The sequence below is a fragment of the Ceratotherium simum genome, chromosome 18 (assembly GCF_057802395.1).
Source record: "Ceratotherium simum simum isolate JZ-2026a chromosome 18, ASM5780239v1, whole genome shotgun sequence".
Lineage (NCBI taxonomy): Eukaryota > Metazoa > Chordata > Mammalia > Perissodactyla > Rhinocerotidae > Ceratotherium > Ceratotherium simum.
Window position 1 is genome coordinate 7,892,950 of NC_141917.1, and position 18,225 is coordinate 7,911,174.

An 18,225-nucleotide genomic window follows, 5' to 3' on the forward strand; every position below is an offset into this window, starting at 1 on the left:
CCCTCACCAATCAGTCATCCATTGTCCCCTTCCTAAATTCACCTGCACCAAACAAACATATACACAGGAACACAGGCACTTAGACACACACAGTAATAGTTGTTACAGTACAATTATTTCATGTCTTCATTGTTCATTCAGAGGTACACTTACAAATCATTTTGAGACAATTTAAGTCTTAGCACTGTTAATGACAAGCTTTTGCTTCTAGGTAATTGATTCTTATCTCTGGGACTGTGATCTGTCTGTGACATATGTCTCCCAATTAAGAGAACATGTTAATCCTACTGGTCTAGCTGATTAAATGGTGCTTCCCTTCTCCCTTATGTCCCATGAATTCTTCCTGAAACTGCCTGCCTATTCTTATTTTAAGAGTACCTAAGTTTCCTCATTTATTAAATGAGAGAGTTAAACTATACAATGTCAGTATGTTTAAATAACCCAAATACCTAAATGTCTGTGATCCTTTTTAGATATACGAAACGACCAGTAGAGTTAGATGAATATACAGCCATCTAATGAAAGACTTATCATGACATATTTTAATAAATGCCTGAAAAACATTTTTCAAGTGTTTTTATTTTTTGAAACTGAGTACCATATTTCATAATAATTTTAGATAAAATCTCAGCATACAAAAGAGGTTAGATAATTCTTTACTAGTAAAAAGTTATTCATTAAGTAATTACTTATAATATTTGTTAATTATAAGTCAGTTGATTAAGCTGACTTGAAAATTTGAAATTGGAATTATTGGAACTATCTATAATCATGCATAGCCTCAATGTCTATTTTTGTGTCAGTTGGTCAATTACATTTTTGTTGTTTTTTATTTGTTTGATTTTGGAGACAAAGAGTTGGTAGGTGCTTTCAAATATTTGTTTAATAAATTGAGTGTGGTCTGCACAAACTCCAAGTAGGCAATTTAATGCCTTGCTGGACCTTTCCATATTAGAAATATGTAATATTACACCTTTCAGTATTCACTTTATCTATCATGATTTTCAACTATTTAAAAAATATTTTAAAAGATGAAATATAAATGAAACATGTGTGGAATTCCCTAATCACCTCCCTGGAACCTAAGAATCTGACAAAAGACTGTGAATTCTGCTATTCTCAAAACCTTTCCTCAAACTATTTGGTTCCACATATGCCAAGTACATTTTTTGCTTTTGGAAAAATTCCAATCCAGCTAGCAACATAAGGGATCTGAAATCTCTCAAGACGGCTTGATCCATCACAGTTTAGGTCAACGACCTACGAAGTTAAAGGTTACAAAAAGAAAGAAAATCTTCTAAAGGGAATAAAAAATTGATACTCCCAGATGTTGGGCCACTCACACACTAAAGTAAGATCTATGGTCCCCTGCAAGTGGCTGTTCTCTAGGGCATTACAGAAGAGGCCACCACTTTATCTTGCAATTGTGAGTGCACAGAGGAGGGAAAACAATATATGTGAGGTTCACGAGAAAGGCCACCAACCTTTCCAACATGAAGAAGTAGTGCTTCTGGCTCCCAGCCAAGAGGGAATGCTAACCAAATGTTTCAGACAGGGTCAGTTTCTCTAGTCGGGCAATGTTTTGAGCAACCCAAAGCATTTAAGTGGTCTCATTAATCTTCATAACACCCCTAGATGTAAATAGGTAGTCATAAGGAATATTGTCATTCTTCAGGGAGAAAGGCAGTGGTGCACAAGGTTAAGAGATTAGATTCTTAGAGTATATTAGTTGTACAGCTTAGAGGAACTATTCAAGATCGCCATTTTCCCCCTTTCATTACAGAAATACAGAGCAAGAGTTTACCATACTGTGAAGTTTCAGTTTTACGGCTGTAGTAAATAAAAGTACGAGATTGTCTTCCCTTGTTATGGGCCGACTTTTTTTCAAATGTCTTGAAATAAAATTTGACATTGCATATTCAAATGTAATAACCGTATTACTTTTAGGAGTAATAATATGCGAAGAATACACAGATCCAATAGACTGAATAATTCAAGTCACAAAGCCACTAAATTTGGCAGATACAAACTAACAATTTTGAAGCCTATTCATCCTTTCCCCACTAGACATCTGAGTGCACTTTCTCCCTCTTCACCGGAGTTTATTTCTTATTGACTGTAGGATTGAATAACTCATTCCCGCGTCCCATCACATCCCCCAGTGGCCTACTAGCAACAAATCACCAAGCACAACAATATATTCTCAGAGGGAGCAGTGCAGCCTGAATAGACCAAGTTCATTTGTGTCTTCATGTAAAGTAATAAAATTCAGCCGGCATTAAAGAAAAGGTTGAGCCATCACGAGCATATTAACTAAATGACTCATTTTATCTAGAGACACTATAAAACCTAACTCTGACCTCCATTAATTATGAAATACAGGTGTTTTAAAATGACATTCTCTTAGAATAACTCAATTGGTCTCTGATGAATATAGCTATAAAATCAAAGAAGAAAATTCCAAGTTCTTATTGAACATGTAGGTTAGAGGCTGACTTATAACTAAGGAGAAGAAAGCCAAATAATTAAGAAAGATAGTCTTGCATTTTTCACTAAGAGAAAACAAGGACAGAAAAGCAAGTAAATCTATAAAAAACATTTTAAACAATGATGATAGAAAATTATTTTTCAGTGTTTAATAAAAGTTTAGGCCATGGTTGATGATGAAACAATCTGAAGACAGAACAAACACACATTGCATTCAAACTGTCGCCATCTGGGTTAGTCTGAGAGCTGATATCAACTGAAAAGTTAGTCTCAGCTGTACCTGTCCCAGCTTCATCCTCTCTGTGATTTCTCTTTACTGCACGATGTGGTTATAACCATTCCAAAAATATTTCTTTCATGTACTTTTTCCACAAGTTTTGGGGAGTTTAATGAAATTTTTAAATTACCAAACTATTCTAAATATATAGCTCTATATCTAAACAGTTGGATCATATTTAGATCACAGTTTTTGAATGGTGAATTTTTTTTTTACTTTGCTAATATATTTTTAAGTATGGTAACAAATATATAATTTTATGGTCATGTTACAAGCTAGCTCCTCAGTCAGAATTTTTCCTACCCTCCTCAAAAATAATAAATACAGGTACTTTGGGCTATGAAAATTTTTAAATAATTCTGATTTTATTATTGTTGTTGTTACCATATGTGTCCAGTACTCCCTGTCCCAGAATTGTATTGGCTTAGTTCATTCCCTATCCTAAAAAGCCTATTTCAAACCCCTTAAAAGTCTTGGTTGTTAGGAATAAGTTTCAAAGAATGTACCTAAAGCAAGATCAAACCATTTTAATAGCACTCATATGTTTTAATACTAAGATTAAAAGACATAAATAGATGGAGAGTCTCTTATTATATATTAAGTAGAATGAAATAACAGAGATGGATTTTTAGTGGCATGCAATAATTAAGACCAATGTTGTTAGCAAATTTCAGAGATATAAAATCAGAAAAACATTTTCCCATATGCATATTTAGGGGCAAAGTTATTAATCAATATTGTTAATAATCACACTGATAATTTAAATTTTATTATGCTGTAAATATTACTTGCAAATCTCTAAGTGTTTTGAAGATTAGAGATGATGACTTATTGCTCTAAATTTAACACACCACTTCTGCTTTCGTGGGTCCCTTGATTTGTCTCTTTCCATTTTTCAGCTAATAGAGATAATTTTTCATTTGAAAAAATACCAGCTGAATTATTCTATGATTTCTTTAACCAGTGCTTTCCCAGGAATATTCACTCTTCAAGTTATCTCCATATACAATTATTTTTCTAGGTTATCCTCAGAGATAGTAAAATCTGAGGGTTTTTTTCCAGTATTTTCAAATAATCAAAGAATTATAGCTCATTCCCAATATGCTCAATCCCAGCTAATGCCATCACAACAAGCCTCACTCCCAAGTCTCACTCCCAAATCTCACCTTTCACCCCACCCCATTCTATTCACCATCAACTACTGTCAAACCCAGCTATGAAACATGTCTCAAATCCGACTTCTCATCTCTATTTCCACTATCATTGCCTAAGTTTGTTTTCTCCACTGTCACCTGATCCATAGCCCCCAACTGTTGTTCCTACCTCCAAATTCTCCAAATTCTAGCACATTCTGAACACAACGTGGTAGAAGTGTCTTCCTAATGCAAATCTGAGCGTGTATATATGTACGCTTAGAAATTTCCTGAGCTCCTAATGCCTTTAGCAGAGGTTCTCAAATTTGCCAAGCCAGCAGATCATCAGGAACGTGATTAAACCAGATTCCAACATTACTTCTAGAAAGTCTAATTCAAATGATCTGAAGAGAGGCCTGGACATCTGCATTCTTGAAAGGCTTCTGAGGAGACTCTCATGACTGCAGGATTTGGAATCATCAGTCTAGAGAAGTAAGTCCAAGCTTCTCCATAATCTGATCCACCTAAAGCTCTGGCCTCACCTACAATCACGTCCCCTCTCAGTCACCAAAGCTGAGCTTTTTCAGTCTCATCATGATCTGTGACGTTTGCTGTGGTGTGGTCCTTCTGGCAGGAAGACTCTTCTCCCTCCTGCCATACTCCTAATGCATCTCCAAGGCCCAAGTGGTGGAGCACCGTCTCAGTGCATCCTTTTCATCACCAAGGACCATCACATTCCTCTACTCTTGGTGTTTTCAGGCCCTTTATTCAGACTCCATGGAAAATTTAATTGTTTGTGTTCCTGTCATACGCACAAGGCCAGGAGTCAGCAAACTTTTTCTTTAAGGGCCAGATAGCAAATGCTCCGCCTTTGTGTCTCTGTTGCCAACTACTTATCTCTGCAGTAAAGCTGGGAAGCAGCCACAGGTAACGTGCAAAGGCATGGGTGTGGCTGTGTTCCAATAAAACTTTATTTACGAAAACAGGAGGCCAACTCAGGGGCCTTAGCTTGCCAACCCTTGCACTAAGCTATTAGGTCTTCATCAGGTAGAAACTGCTTCATCTTTATTTCCCCAATGCCTGCGATACTTCCAGGTATAAAGTAGGCTCAATAAACATTTGATGAATGAAGAGTCATGAAAGAGGAACCACAGGAACTAATAAATTCTGGGGGACCCCATGTGAGACTGGCTAGGAAAAAAGCTCTCAGCACTAAAAAATTGTAGCACATATACAGTCAAAGTAAAGAGGCTGATTAATTTTTATCACACTCTGTTGGCTCATTCATGGAATTTGGGAAAACAGAAGAATATATATATATATATATAGTTTTATTTAGTTTTATATATACATATATATCTATATATACATATATAAAACTAAATAAATAAGTATGACGCTAGGCTTATCTGCTCCCCAGCTCAAGCACAGAAGAAAGTACAGAGATTATTTTGATTGTTACAACACAAAAAGGAACAAAATGGTTAGAAGTCTTTCCCATGAGAGTGTCTGTAGACCACCCCTTTGTGAAAAGCACACACTGCTGCACCACCTTCCAGCCCACTGAATAAGCAGAGCTGAGAGCAGTGGGCAGAGGAAGCTTAATTTTGAATGCACACCCCTGGTGATACTTAGGTACACTGATGTTTGGCAAACATTGGACAAAGGTAAGAGAGCCAGCAGACAGAGAGAAGACTTTTTGACACAGATTTCACACAGATCACAGGCCTGTGTTAAATAAGGCCTATTGGAGGAAAGGAGGGAATAGGAAGAAGGAGGAGGAAGATAAGGAGAATCTTAAAAGACACACACCTGTGAATCCAGTGCCAACAGTGAGAAGGAAAAGGATAGACAAAAGAAAATATTTAAATCATAAAGTATAGGTTTAAAAAAATTCCAGGTTGGGTAGGGGTAAAAATGGAGAGCAGGAATGAAAAGGACCATCCCTCTTTTCATCACTAGCTGCTTTCCCTAAGTCATAATTAATGTAAATACTATGTAAACATCACCATTACCTCGGATTTCTTTGCATGATGGGGGTCTACTGCTTTTTGGATTCACTCCTAATTGCTGATTTCATTCCACTCAGCATGAGTTACCTTTAATTGTGTAAACTTGACTAAAATACACCCTTTGGAAAACGGAAAGAAGTTGTGGCTACTGGAACCAGAATTGCTGATCTCACAAAAATCTCCAGTTTTCCTTTTAATCATATACTGCTTTCAGCAGATTAATTCTAAAGTAAAACTTTAAAATAGAAATAGGAATTATAAGCACCAACAAAAGAGAGAATTATATCGGTCAATTTTAAAAAATGACTTTTATGTGAATCTAAAATTTAGCTCCCTTTGTTTAGAACCAATGGCAAAATCATTTTGAAAGGAGGAACTTATTCTAATTAAATAGAAGCCTGCCCATTCATTCAGTGAGATCTTATGGGAATATATGCTTTGAATACCTAAAGCAAATTCAGCACCAGCATAGCAAAAGCAAGGCACTCTTTCCTTTATATCTTCAGTTTTGTAGATTCAAATCATGGGCAAAACAACGGTTCATAATAACACACTAAAATTTTTCAAGACTAGTTTGTTGGGACATTAAGACCAATCTCTGCCTTGGAAGCACTCCGGTTTTAGTTTTGGTTTTTAGTAATAAACACGCTGATTAGAAATCTATACTGTTTGTTGTACAGACATATATACAGAAATAGCTTCCAATATATGGAAATAGTCCATTGACTATAAAAGCAAGTCAAAGGATTCCATGCAGGGCATTGACTATGGGCGGGTACTCACATCGAGCAGGTGGGCAAAGAGACTCATGCATCCCCATGACCCTTTCTCTTGATATCTTTAATAAGCTTTCCATTTTGTGATGTAATTTTAATAGAATTAAAATTAAAAATTTCCAAGGACATAAATCATTATGTTTGTGATCAATTATAATCATTCCCGGACCAAGTAATGGGTCTATGGGCACCAATCCCACCACCTTAATCACTGGCAGATGGTTGGGCCTCAGGGACTCACAGGTTCTTGTGTGAGAGCTTACAGGTGAGTGTTCTTACTAAAATATCATAGATTGCAAGACTATGCCCTTCAATTTACATGTTTATATTACACTGAAGCTTGTTAGAGAAGAGTAAGATAATCAGAAATCAAGTTATAAGAAGAAAATGACTGAAAGACCAAGAAACAAATTTAAAAAGCTGGAAGAAACACAGTTTCTTTTTTCAATGAAAAGAGAAGCTCTTTTTCATTGCTACCGTATGGCTTTATGCTTTATAAAAATATGGCTAATCTGTAAACGCCCTGATTACTGTCAAACACTGTCGTGTGTGGACCAAGTTGGTTGCCATTTGGAAAAACATTTGAATTCAATAGCATCACTTGTCATCCTCACAATGAACCTGAAACACTGAAGACAAACAGGTTCATTTGGAGAACAAAAATGTCATCACCCTCCCTTACATCTGCTACTACAGTCCTATCTGCAGCGAAACTCACACTTGCATCAAGTTTTTGAACTATTATTACTATTACTACTTTTATAATTATCTATACAAAAACCTCTAAACCACAACATCTTCTTTCATTTTGAAATTTTTCTTTATATATATATATATCATGGGAACTGTTTTTAGTAGGTTCTTTGACAAAGAAGTATACAAATTGTTCACAAAATCTTCTTCTAATAGTATAAACAAATAGAAATCAAATCATGCAGGAAAATAACTGAAAAGGTTAACTGATTATTTCTGAAATTGTGTTTTTTCTTTATGCTTTACTGTAGTTTCCATATTTTCTAAAATGAAAATGCTTGCGTCTCATCATTGAAAACACAAACATTATTAATTTTTAAAGAGGCTTGGGTAAAACAAAATATGAATGTCAATGCTTTTCAAATAATATGAAAGATAATGTGCACCTTGGAAATGGTAAATTTAGGGATCCTTCCAGAAATTGCACAAATTCAGATGCAAGTACCTTTGGGCACTAACTACATAACCACAAATCACCTAAAGAAAGGCTTTTCTTTTGCAACACAATGAACTTCCTTTTGCAAAGAGTACAAAGAATCTTTAACTGAATTAAATTTCAGGAACATAAACTATTACTGGTATAAAGTGAAACCATCCAATAAGTGGCTTTCAATGCCTAGTGCTAACTATGGAAAAACAAAAAGACTATCATTGTATTTTTCCACTGCTCATATATTTAAATAATTTCTGAAATATACACCTGCTAGCTAAACTTTTTTTGCTAGGTCAAGCTCTGCCAAACAGGAATCTGAGGGCTGGGTTATTTTTAAAGTTTTATAATTGGCTCACACTCCTTCTCAAACTTTCTGAGCCTAATCCCACCAAGTTTCCGAGGTAAAATTCCTATTCTCCTCGCTCACTGATATCTCCCAGAACTGCATGTGCACACGTATGCCAAACCCAAAGATATCCGCAGAGCTTCCATACCACTGCGGGCTTACCAGGCGCCTGTGACTGTGACAATCACTTTTCGTGGATTATTTCATTTAATCCTCACAACAGCTGAAAGGGGTAGAAATAATTACATCAGTTTTAAAGATGAGAAAATTAGACTCTGAAACGTGCTCAAGTCACACAGCTAAGCAAGCCAGTCTACCCCTTTCTTTCTTTCATTTGTTTATTGAGTGTCTACAGTGCACCACATACTGTTCTGGAATCAAAAATACAGCCCATGCTGCAAGGGTTGCTCATCTGAAATTCAAATGTAACTGTGCATCCTAGACTTTATGTGCTAAGTCTGGAGATCCTACATGCTCCTGGTCACCTCACCATACTGCATGCTAGGTTGACTCAGTGGCTGGTCCAATCCCTCCTGAGGTGGCTGAGCTGGGACTGTGGTGAGATGAGATGGATGGAGACATCAAGGAACACTGCAATGGAAACCTGCAAGGACATTAGGATGGAGACCTCCAGAGACACTTGGATAGAAATCTCCAGGGATGCTGGGATGGAGACCTCCAGGGATGCTGAGATAAAGATCTCCAGGGATAGTACAATGGAGACCTCCATGGATACTGGGATGGAGACGTCCAGGGATGCTGAGATGGAGATCTTCAGGGATGCTGAAATAGAAACCTTCAGAGATGCTGGGATGGAGACCTCCAAGAACACGGAGATGGAGGCCTTCAGGGACACTAGGATGGAGACTTTCAGGGACAGATATCCCCTGGGGACAATTCCCAGGCACTGTCTCCAGGCAGGACAGGGCCATGAGACATCTCATCCCAGTCCCAATTTGCTCAGTGGCTTCTCACAGCCTTTAGAAGAATCTACGTCAATGACCAAAAGCCAACCACCTGCAGATGCATGCATGCATGTGGTGCTGGCCTGTTCATGCAGGGGTCTAGAAGACCCCTAGAAACAACGGAGAGTAATTCAAGTCGAGCTCACAGGAAAACCTTTTCCAAATTTCTTTAGAGTTGAATGAGGAATGCAAGACTCAGCTACACCAGTTGGGGGCACATTTGCACCTATTACCCCAACAAAGGGCCCCCTCCTCCCTGGCTCAGGGTAAGTGCTTATTTTCCCTATGGGGGAGCTTTGGTTGGGACGTAGAGTCTGCTATGCCCTTGCCCAAATGCAGGTATCTAGAATAAATCTGCTACAACTCTGACCCCTTCTCCCCTAAGTGTCCACTCAGATGCAGAGAGGCACATATATAAATCAAATCCTGGAAATATATATGTTGAATCAACAGTATCTTTGAGCTTCTACCAGGAGGAGAAATTGTACTACACTCTAGAGAAACAAAGAAAAGAGCAGCACATCAACTACCACTATCTGATAAAGGGGGTTGACACCTGTCAAGAACTAATGCAATAAGTGCAGTAATGAAGGTAGAGAGCAGGTGTGCTCACAGGACCACACAGAGCAGGGAATGTGGACGTTCAGGCCCAAGAGAAGACCCTTGAGCTAGGTCCTTACTATGAGTAGAATTTCACCAAGTAGATAACTTAGGGTGGAGGGAGGTGGGTAGCTAGTATTCCAGAAAAGCAAAAGAGGTCGCCAAATTCTAGAGGCAAGAAAGAGTGCATTTACAGTTGTGGGCAACATAAATAATTCCACATGCCTGGACTATGTAAGAATGAAAAAAAGGTGAGTTTGTAAAGGATGTGGGACCACAAGGCAGAAGGTCTGGTGGGCCACACCAATGAGCCAGCATCTATCCAATGGGAGCTACTGAAGGGGAGCATTTTAAAAAGATGACTTCGGCCATGGTGTGCAGAGAAGGAAGAGAAAATCTGGAGGCCAGGAGACCAGTTAACAACCGCTGCAATATGTAGCTCAGTCTCCCAGTGAGGAATTTGATGGAAGTCAGCATCAGAAATCCCCCATGTATTCCCAATGGGCTGAAGTAAGCAAAAGTACACCAGGGTAAGCCCATCCAATCTGTACTCACTGCCCACTCAAAAACATCAAAAGAGAGGCAGGTGACATGTTCAGTGCCAGGAACTAAGCCAACTTCTGTCTATTCCTTTAAAGTTACGACCACACATCTTAACGTCTTCAAGTGTCAGGTGGATGCACAAGGACTCCTTAAGATCTAAGAGCCAAAGCAATGATTCTAGAAACTATTCAATGTTTGTCTTAAAGCCTAAGCCAAATTTAGCTTCATTCAGGTCTATGTGGAAACTACACAACGTCTCTTGCTATGAAAATATATTTTATAATCTAGTAAATTTGGCCAAAAGAGATGTGAGCACTCCACTGCCCAGAGTGCTTTCTTTGGATGCCAGAAGAGTCCAAATCTACAAATGGCCTCTTTCTTCCAGTTTAATGTCATTTTTCCTAAGAGATAGATATAAAGTGTTTTTTATACATCATCTTAAAAATACACTAGCAGGATAGCTGATCAGAATGCAAGGACTATGCATGTTTTCTAAGGAGGTAATAATGGTAAATATGAGGGAAACAACTCAAGATCTGTTCTGATTGTGGTCCACTGGCCTCATTGTCAAACTGGAACGTCAAATGTTGACTTGGATACAGGAACATGTGCACCTTAAGAGATATAAATAATAACAACTTCCTTGAATTCTCAATTGACTGGCAAATGGCCTAATCAAGGACACAAAGAAAGGTAACGATGGCCTTGGACTGGACATCGAGGTCTCTTGACCACTAGAATTTTACTGAAGGATGCAGTGAGAAGTTAAGAACATTGTTTCTGGAGTCAAACTGTCTGGGTCTGAAACCTGGGTTCATCTTTTATTAGACACGATAAATATGTCCCCAGGCAACATATTTACCCACTTTCTGCCTCAATTTCCTCATCTCTAAAATAAGCATGTTGACCATACCTACCTCTCAGCTTTCATGGGAGGAAAAAATGAATTAATTCATGTTAGAACAGTTCCTGGCACATGGGAAGGGCCCAATAAACTCTTGCCATAAAGAGCAATAGTCACTCATTTATTAGTAGTACACTTTATGACACTCTTATACTGTATTTCATTCTCAGAAGAAATATTACTTAGCACTCATCAATTATGGCAGAGAAGCTCATGGGTAACTGCACAGATGTAAAATGAAGTCTGAAAATATCTGCGGTGGCAAAACATAAGATCTCTCACCTTGCTCCTACAACAAGCTCTTTCTGTCCTGGGTCAAATGTTAACTGCGAGAAATCCACAGCATTCTTCGCTCTGAACTCCCGTAACCAGGGGCCAATTTCTAAATAGGAAAAATAAATAAATAAAAAGATAAAAATGAATGATTTTCCTCTGGGGACCACAGAGAGCGCACATCAGGTAGCAAACATTACATTTCCAAGAGGATTTGAAGGTCCCCCGATGTGATCATTTAGAGGCCACCGGAGATTTCCATCAGGATGTCACATAATCCACACTGAGAATGTGTAAGACACAGAGGGCAGCCACCAATAAACATCGAGCAAGGCATCGATGCTTGGTGGTAATTTACAAGCCAGATGTGCACTTTCCTTTTGGCTCTGGGCTGGGCAGAAAATAACAGCATTCACACGATTTGTCAGAGGAATACTGAATGCAAACAAGACCATTTCCTGTGCAACTCGATTGGAAAGAGCCGAAGACTTGGAAAAATCACGAAAGGAATCACGAGGACAAACACAGGAGCACCATCTGCCTTCTTTCTGGACATTCCACTTCACTGTCCTTTCGGTTTGTCTTTTGGCCCCATGATGAGACTTCTTAAACATATTCAGTCCTCCCTGGATGAGAAATCTGTAGTTACTTCTGGGCCTCATTTGCATTTTTTTTTCTAAGGAAAATCAGGAAACAGCCACTCTTCAGAGACAGATTTTTTGCAAGCACTATTAAATCCCATTAAATGGCCTTTAGCCTAGAGTCCCGTTATTATAAAATGACAGTTATGTGAAGAGGGATACAATGCTGCTTCATGAGTCATTTCTGCAACTTTTTATTAGCTCATTTCTGATACTGAAAAAATATTCGGGGACTTGCCTGCCATTTGTGCCACACCATCATTATCCTTGACAATTAAGCATGTTATCTGATTGTCTTTTTTTCTTGGATTTAATATTTTGACTGATATCACACTGACTACATAGGCACATGACAACTGTCAAATCAACAAAGTTACTGGTTTGAGGAAAAAATCTGGAGCACAGGAATAATCCCTTTCAACAAAAGCAGATGCTAAAAAGAGATCTAATATGGAAATGTACCCATGTCCTATAATGTGTCCTGTAGAAATGCCTTTGCTGATGTGGTTGAGATGGATTCTTCTCAAGGAATATCTCTGTATAATAAATATGGCATTTCTCTACTACCAGTTATTGGGGGAAAAAATGACGTGAACTGAAAGTTCTATTCTGCATAGAGGAAACCAAGGTAGAGTTATATAGAGAGCTGTGTTTGGTTTCTGAAATTTTAATGTGTATGATATCTTGATTCTTTTTAGTATTTTATATAAATTTCTTCATTTTATAGGCAAGTCAATTGAAAAATTACTTATTGATAGCAAAGTATGTACAAACCCTGGAGCTATAAAAAGTTGTTAATCAATGGTCTGTTTTAGGAGTTTATAATTCAGTTCGCGACGTAGCACTAATCTTTTCTTTAACACAGTATCTATAAATACAAGAATTTTACAGGTGTTTGTACAGTTAGAGGGAGTATTCATGCATACAAAGGAGAGAAGATTGGGGACCTAGATTAAACGAAGAGAAAGACTTGACCACATATTTACGACAGAGATCTGTTCTAGAGGGAACAGGAGAGCAACATGGGAGACCATGACGCCCCCGATGACCAACGCCATCATTGGTATTGCTCATCTTCACTCCCATCATGGCCCTGATCAGTTTCTCTGTTCCTAGGAGACAGATCCTAAGGTTCTTTTGTCTGCATAGTTCACTGTGGTGCCTGCAGCACAGAGCACAGTACCTTGAATGTGAGAGGCAATAATAAATGCGTGGAATGAAAGAGTAAGAAGGAGGAAGTGAATTCAAGGAAAGGAGATTTAAACATGAAAGGTAAGAGGAAAAAGGGGGAACAGAGAAAGGAAAAAGCAGTAACAACTCAAGAAACCACTGGGAAAGATAACTGAAAGGTGTATTTAAATATAACTGTTAAAATATTTAAAAATATTTAAATAACTTACAGGTTAAAAAATGGGGACTTGACTTCATCTGTGACAGAAAGGCTCTGAAAAGTTTTCCAGCAAGCACTTGATACATTAAAACAAATATCTTAGGAATCTGAACGGGCCACTGATAGGCAGGAAAGAGTAGAGAATGGAGGCAAGAATATTAGATTTTAAAAAAACCTAAAAACCATACAATTTAGGTAGCGGCTATATTTCTAGATGCTATAAAAATGCAAAAGGAAGATGTGATGGGAAAGCCTGAATGGCCTGATAACTGATGGAGATGAGGCTAAAGGGAACAATTAAAGATAACAAAATAGTTTCAAGATTAAATGAAGAGGAGAACAGTGATGACTGAGACATAGATGTCAGGAGGTAAGGTTGGTTTTAGAGAAAGATAATGGGTTCAGGTGCAACTATGTAGAATGTTACCTATAAAAAATTCCCAAAGGCATGTTGGCCTCAGAGCCATTGCTATGCATCTCTAAGACCTAGAAGTGTCAACTGACTTGCTTTAGTTCAAGAATTTCATCACACAGACAGGAAACCCACACATGCCCAGGGAACTCTGCCAGGTTTAGGGTCCAAGGCTCCTGAATACAAGTCTAGGGGTCTAGTCACCAAAACTCAGCTTCTAGAGCTAGGCACACATGTCATGTTCAAGGTGTTGAGGGTGAGTAGGTTGTGTGAGGGAATAACAGAAGAGCAAGGACTGACGTTTTTGCCAGAGGAATGGAAAAATGAGCGACATAAGGAGAGAGAAGACTATGAAAGACATCAGAAGAAAGCCAGTTAACTCTTTTCCCACGCATTTATCTTTCTTTTCAGTTAGAAGAATTGGAAAAGAGTAGCCAATAGGGACCAGGAAGAGAGAAAGTTCAGGTTTTCGTTCCTATACTAGGAACAGGGAGGGTTACACTACTTCCTAAAATACTCGCAAATAATAAAAGGAGGCATAGAGAGAGGGGAAAATGATTTAACAGCATATAGCTCTGTCAATATTGTTCAATTTTGCTTCTTTAAATTTCTAATGAGCTTCCCCATTAAAACTGTATATTTTTATGGTTAACACTAGATCAAAGTTGGCTAATCTGCATATTATCTTCTTTGTTGATTTCCTGTGCATTCCTCCAGGAGGTCTGGCTATCTTCACTTTGCATATTAAGTGTCCTTCTGTCTTACTGGATACCATGAGGGCCTTGGGAGAAAGTTCCTACACCAGCCCATCTCTCTAACTGAAAATATGCCTGTATCAATACCCGTCCTTTCAACTTTCCCTATAAGATCAAATCCTCTTTTCAAAGACCAGTCCCTCCAACTTTGCTTCATTTCCATCTTTTCCATCCTCTTTAATCCTTTCCCTAAATTTTGTCCTCTTTTGTCCCCTAAATCTCCAATGTTACCAAGTCCCTTCCCTGTGCCTGTAAGTATATGCACATTCCTCTCATTTAAAAAAACCTTTAAAAAAACATTTTCAATACACTCTTTTGTTATTACGGTTTCAAACACCCAAACACAATGCATAATAAACTCACAAGTACAGTTTGTCAAAAAAGGCTGCAGGCTCAGTTTTACATGTAAATTTGAACAACTCCTTAAGGAACATATAATCCTAACTTTAAACAAGTCATTTCAGAGATTAGACAAGGACGTAAAGCTTCCTAATGCAATTTTGAGGCTATTATGATCTTGATAATCTTGATCTAAGGCTGGACAACAATATTAACAAAATCATGGGCCAACCTCATTTAAGAACACGACTGAAAACTTTCCTAAAAAATACACGTATTAGCAAATCACACACACGCACACGTGCAAGCACACACACACACAGATGCACACACACTCTATTTCATATGGGACAGGGTTTATCCCAGAAACAAAGAATGGCTCAACAAGTTTAACATCAGAAATTCTATCAGCGGAATTTGCCACCACAATAACAGATTTCAATAGTAGCACGAAGAAATTACTGACGCTGCTGTCACAGGAATTAGAAAATGAACAGCTATGGATACAGAAGGGCTAGGAGAGTACAGAGTCAAGTAAGGCAGGAGAGGAGAGGGTCTTAACCTGGGGCAAGTGCGGGTAAACAAGCTCGCCAGATGCCAAAGACAGGTCAGGGAAGGTGAGGAGGGCAGGGGAGGGCACGCAGCATGTGGTGAGTCAGGGAGGTACAATGTTCAATAATGTTAACTTCCTTAATACACCTCATTTCCCCAAAACAATGGGTTTACCTTTTTCTTCCTATTCCTCTCTTCTGATCTTGCTGAAAGAACCATATGATGAAATGGAACTTAAATATGGCAGCCAATATTACCATTGTTTGGAAGTCAAATAGTAACATAAAACCTGTAATTTCAACTTGAATACCTTGTAGATAATCTTTAATATTTGATATTAATCATCTAGCTAATCCTTCAGGACACAAACACAGCTGTTGAAATATGGCCTCTGGCAATGATTTTCTATTGCAAAATTAGCCGCAATGATTCATACTTGCCTTCTCTTACTACTTCATAAGCACCCATGAGTGTTTTGTAAAATAGTCTCTCAAAAGTGCACTGATTCAATTTTAAAAAGAACCCAGTGCAGCAGGTTCAAGAAACAATTATTATTATGAACATGTGTCAGTACTAATAAATTTGGTCCAAATAATCGTTATAGAGGGGAAGTCAAGGTGGCGGCATAGGCAGACTAGGAACTCACCTCCTCCCGCGGACACAGCCAATTTACAACCACTCGTGGAAAAATTACCCCTGAGACAGAACTGAAAACTGGATGAGAGGAACTCCTGCAACAACGGACAATCCCACCTGAGGTGGAAGAGGCAGAGACTCCCTTCTGGAGAGAAAAACGCAGCCTTCACAAGCCGCCAGCTTCATGGCCACCGGGAGCAGCTCACAGGTACGCACCCTCCCTGGAGGAGCAGGGCCCTGAGCCAGGGAGCGCCCCCGCTGGGGGCATTTTGTGGACCCAGCACAATCGACACCAGCGGCATAATATCTGACTGTGCCTGCTACTAAAACATTAGGGAGCACCCCCAGAAAAACCAGTTCACAAAGAAACCAAAACCGGCTCTTAAAGGGCCCACGCACAAACTCACCCGTTTCAGAAAGCAACCTAAAATCACCAGAAAGAAAGGTGCACAGTGCTGTGGTGAAAAGAGACTCACCTGATAGGCCCTGAGTGCATCTCAGTGAGGGGTGAGACCTCTCCAGGGACTGGGACATTGGCGGCGGCCATTGTTGTGGCCTGGTGTGGGCGTGCTGACACAGACGCCATTGGAGTTCTCCCTGAGGCCTGCTAGCCCAGGGTCTGCTCCACCCGCTAGAGCACCGATTTAATCCAGCTCAGCCAGGGCAGGCAGCCCACCCTAGAGACTGGCCCCACCCAACAACAAGCCCTCAGGCAACTTGTGGGCCTGCATAGATTGGTGACTGGATTCTCTGCAGCCTGGCAACTGAGCCGACTTGAGCGGGGCAGGGTGTGCACAAGGAGTGAGGAGTGGGTGGAGAGTGTGGGGTGGTGGCAGAGTGTGTGGGGCTCCTGCCATGGAGAGACTGGGTCCGCTTGGGGAGGTCGGGGCACTCACACGGGGCAGGACTGTGTTGACTGTGTGTGTGGACCTGTGGGCTGCAGGGCTTCTCAGCCGCAGAAGACTTCTCAAAGACCCACATAGGAGGTTTGCTCCACCTTCCAAAATCTGAAACAATTGGGTGCTCCTGTGCCTGAGGCCAGCCCCACCCAGCTGCAATCCTCAGAGAGCTGACAAGAGACCTAATAGGCTAGAGGCTTACAGCAATTGTAAGGCCCTGAGCCTACAACCTGCCACTCTGGGGGCCTACTCACTTAAAAGAAATACTGAAACACAAATGTGGTATTAGAACTTACAGCCAACTGTGCTGGGGCTCCCAACACCTGATAAAGAGACTGAAGGGCCCACAACAACTACAAGCAACTGAGCAATACAACAGCTGGCCAGGAGCATAACTCGGCCTCCCTGGGCGCCTACAGGGAGAGCAAACAGGCCACAACAGAAGGACACACGTAGCCCACATAGGGGTCACCCCTGGAACATCGAGAACTGAGGGAAGCACACTGAAGCCTCCTAAGGCATCACTTACATAAGGTCACCTATTCAAGGGCAGGAGACGTAGCTGACCTACCTAATATGTAGACACAAGCACAGGGAAAGAGGCAAAATGAGGAGGCAAATTAATACATTCCAAATAAGGGAACAGGACAAAACCCCAGAAAAGGAACTAAGTGAAACAGAAATGAGCAACCTACCTGACAGAGAGTTCAAACTAAGAGTGTTAAGGATGCTCACTGATCTGGGGAGAAGAATAGATGAACTCAGTGAGAATGTCAACAAAGAAATGGAAGATATAAAAAAGAACCAATCAGAAATGAAGAATACAATACTGGAAATGAAAAATTCATTAGAAGGACTCAAAAGCAGAGTAGGGGATACAGAAGAACGGATCTGTGAGCTGGACGAAAGACTAGAAGAAATTACCCAAGGAGAACAGGTAAAAGAGAAAAGAATTAAAAAGAGTGAGGACAGTCTAAGGGACCTCTGGGGCAACATCAAGTGCACTAACATCCATGTTATAGGTGTCCCGGAAGGAGTAGAGTGAGGCAAGGGGGCAGAGACTCTATTTCAAGAAATAATAGATGAAAACTTCCCTAAC

The 18,225-nt window shown here is 39.6% G+C and overlaps 1 protein-coding gene across 3 annotated transcripts in view; it reads right to left on the reverse strand.

The window, feature by feature from the left end:
* Positions 1-18,225, reverse strand: part of SEMA5A (semaphorin 5A) — a 470,062-nt gene that overhangs the window by 246,974 nt on the left and 204,863 nt on the right. For 2 of the 3 annotated variants that reach the window (XM_004440053.3, XM_087443115.1), the window contains one exon: positions 11,512-11,611. In XM_004440053.3, the coding sequence (XP_004440110.1) occupies positions 11,512-11,611 (100 nt within the window). Of the gene's footprint in view, positions 1-11,511; positions 11,612-16,703; positions 16,862-18,225 lie in introns of those variants that run through there. The other variant, XM_087443116.1, reaches the window with a different exon arrangement.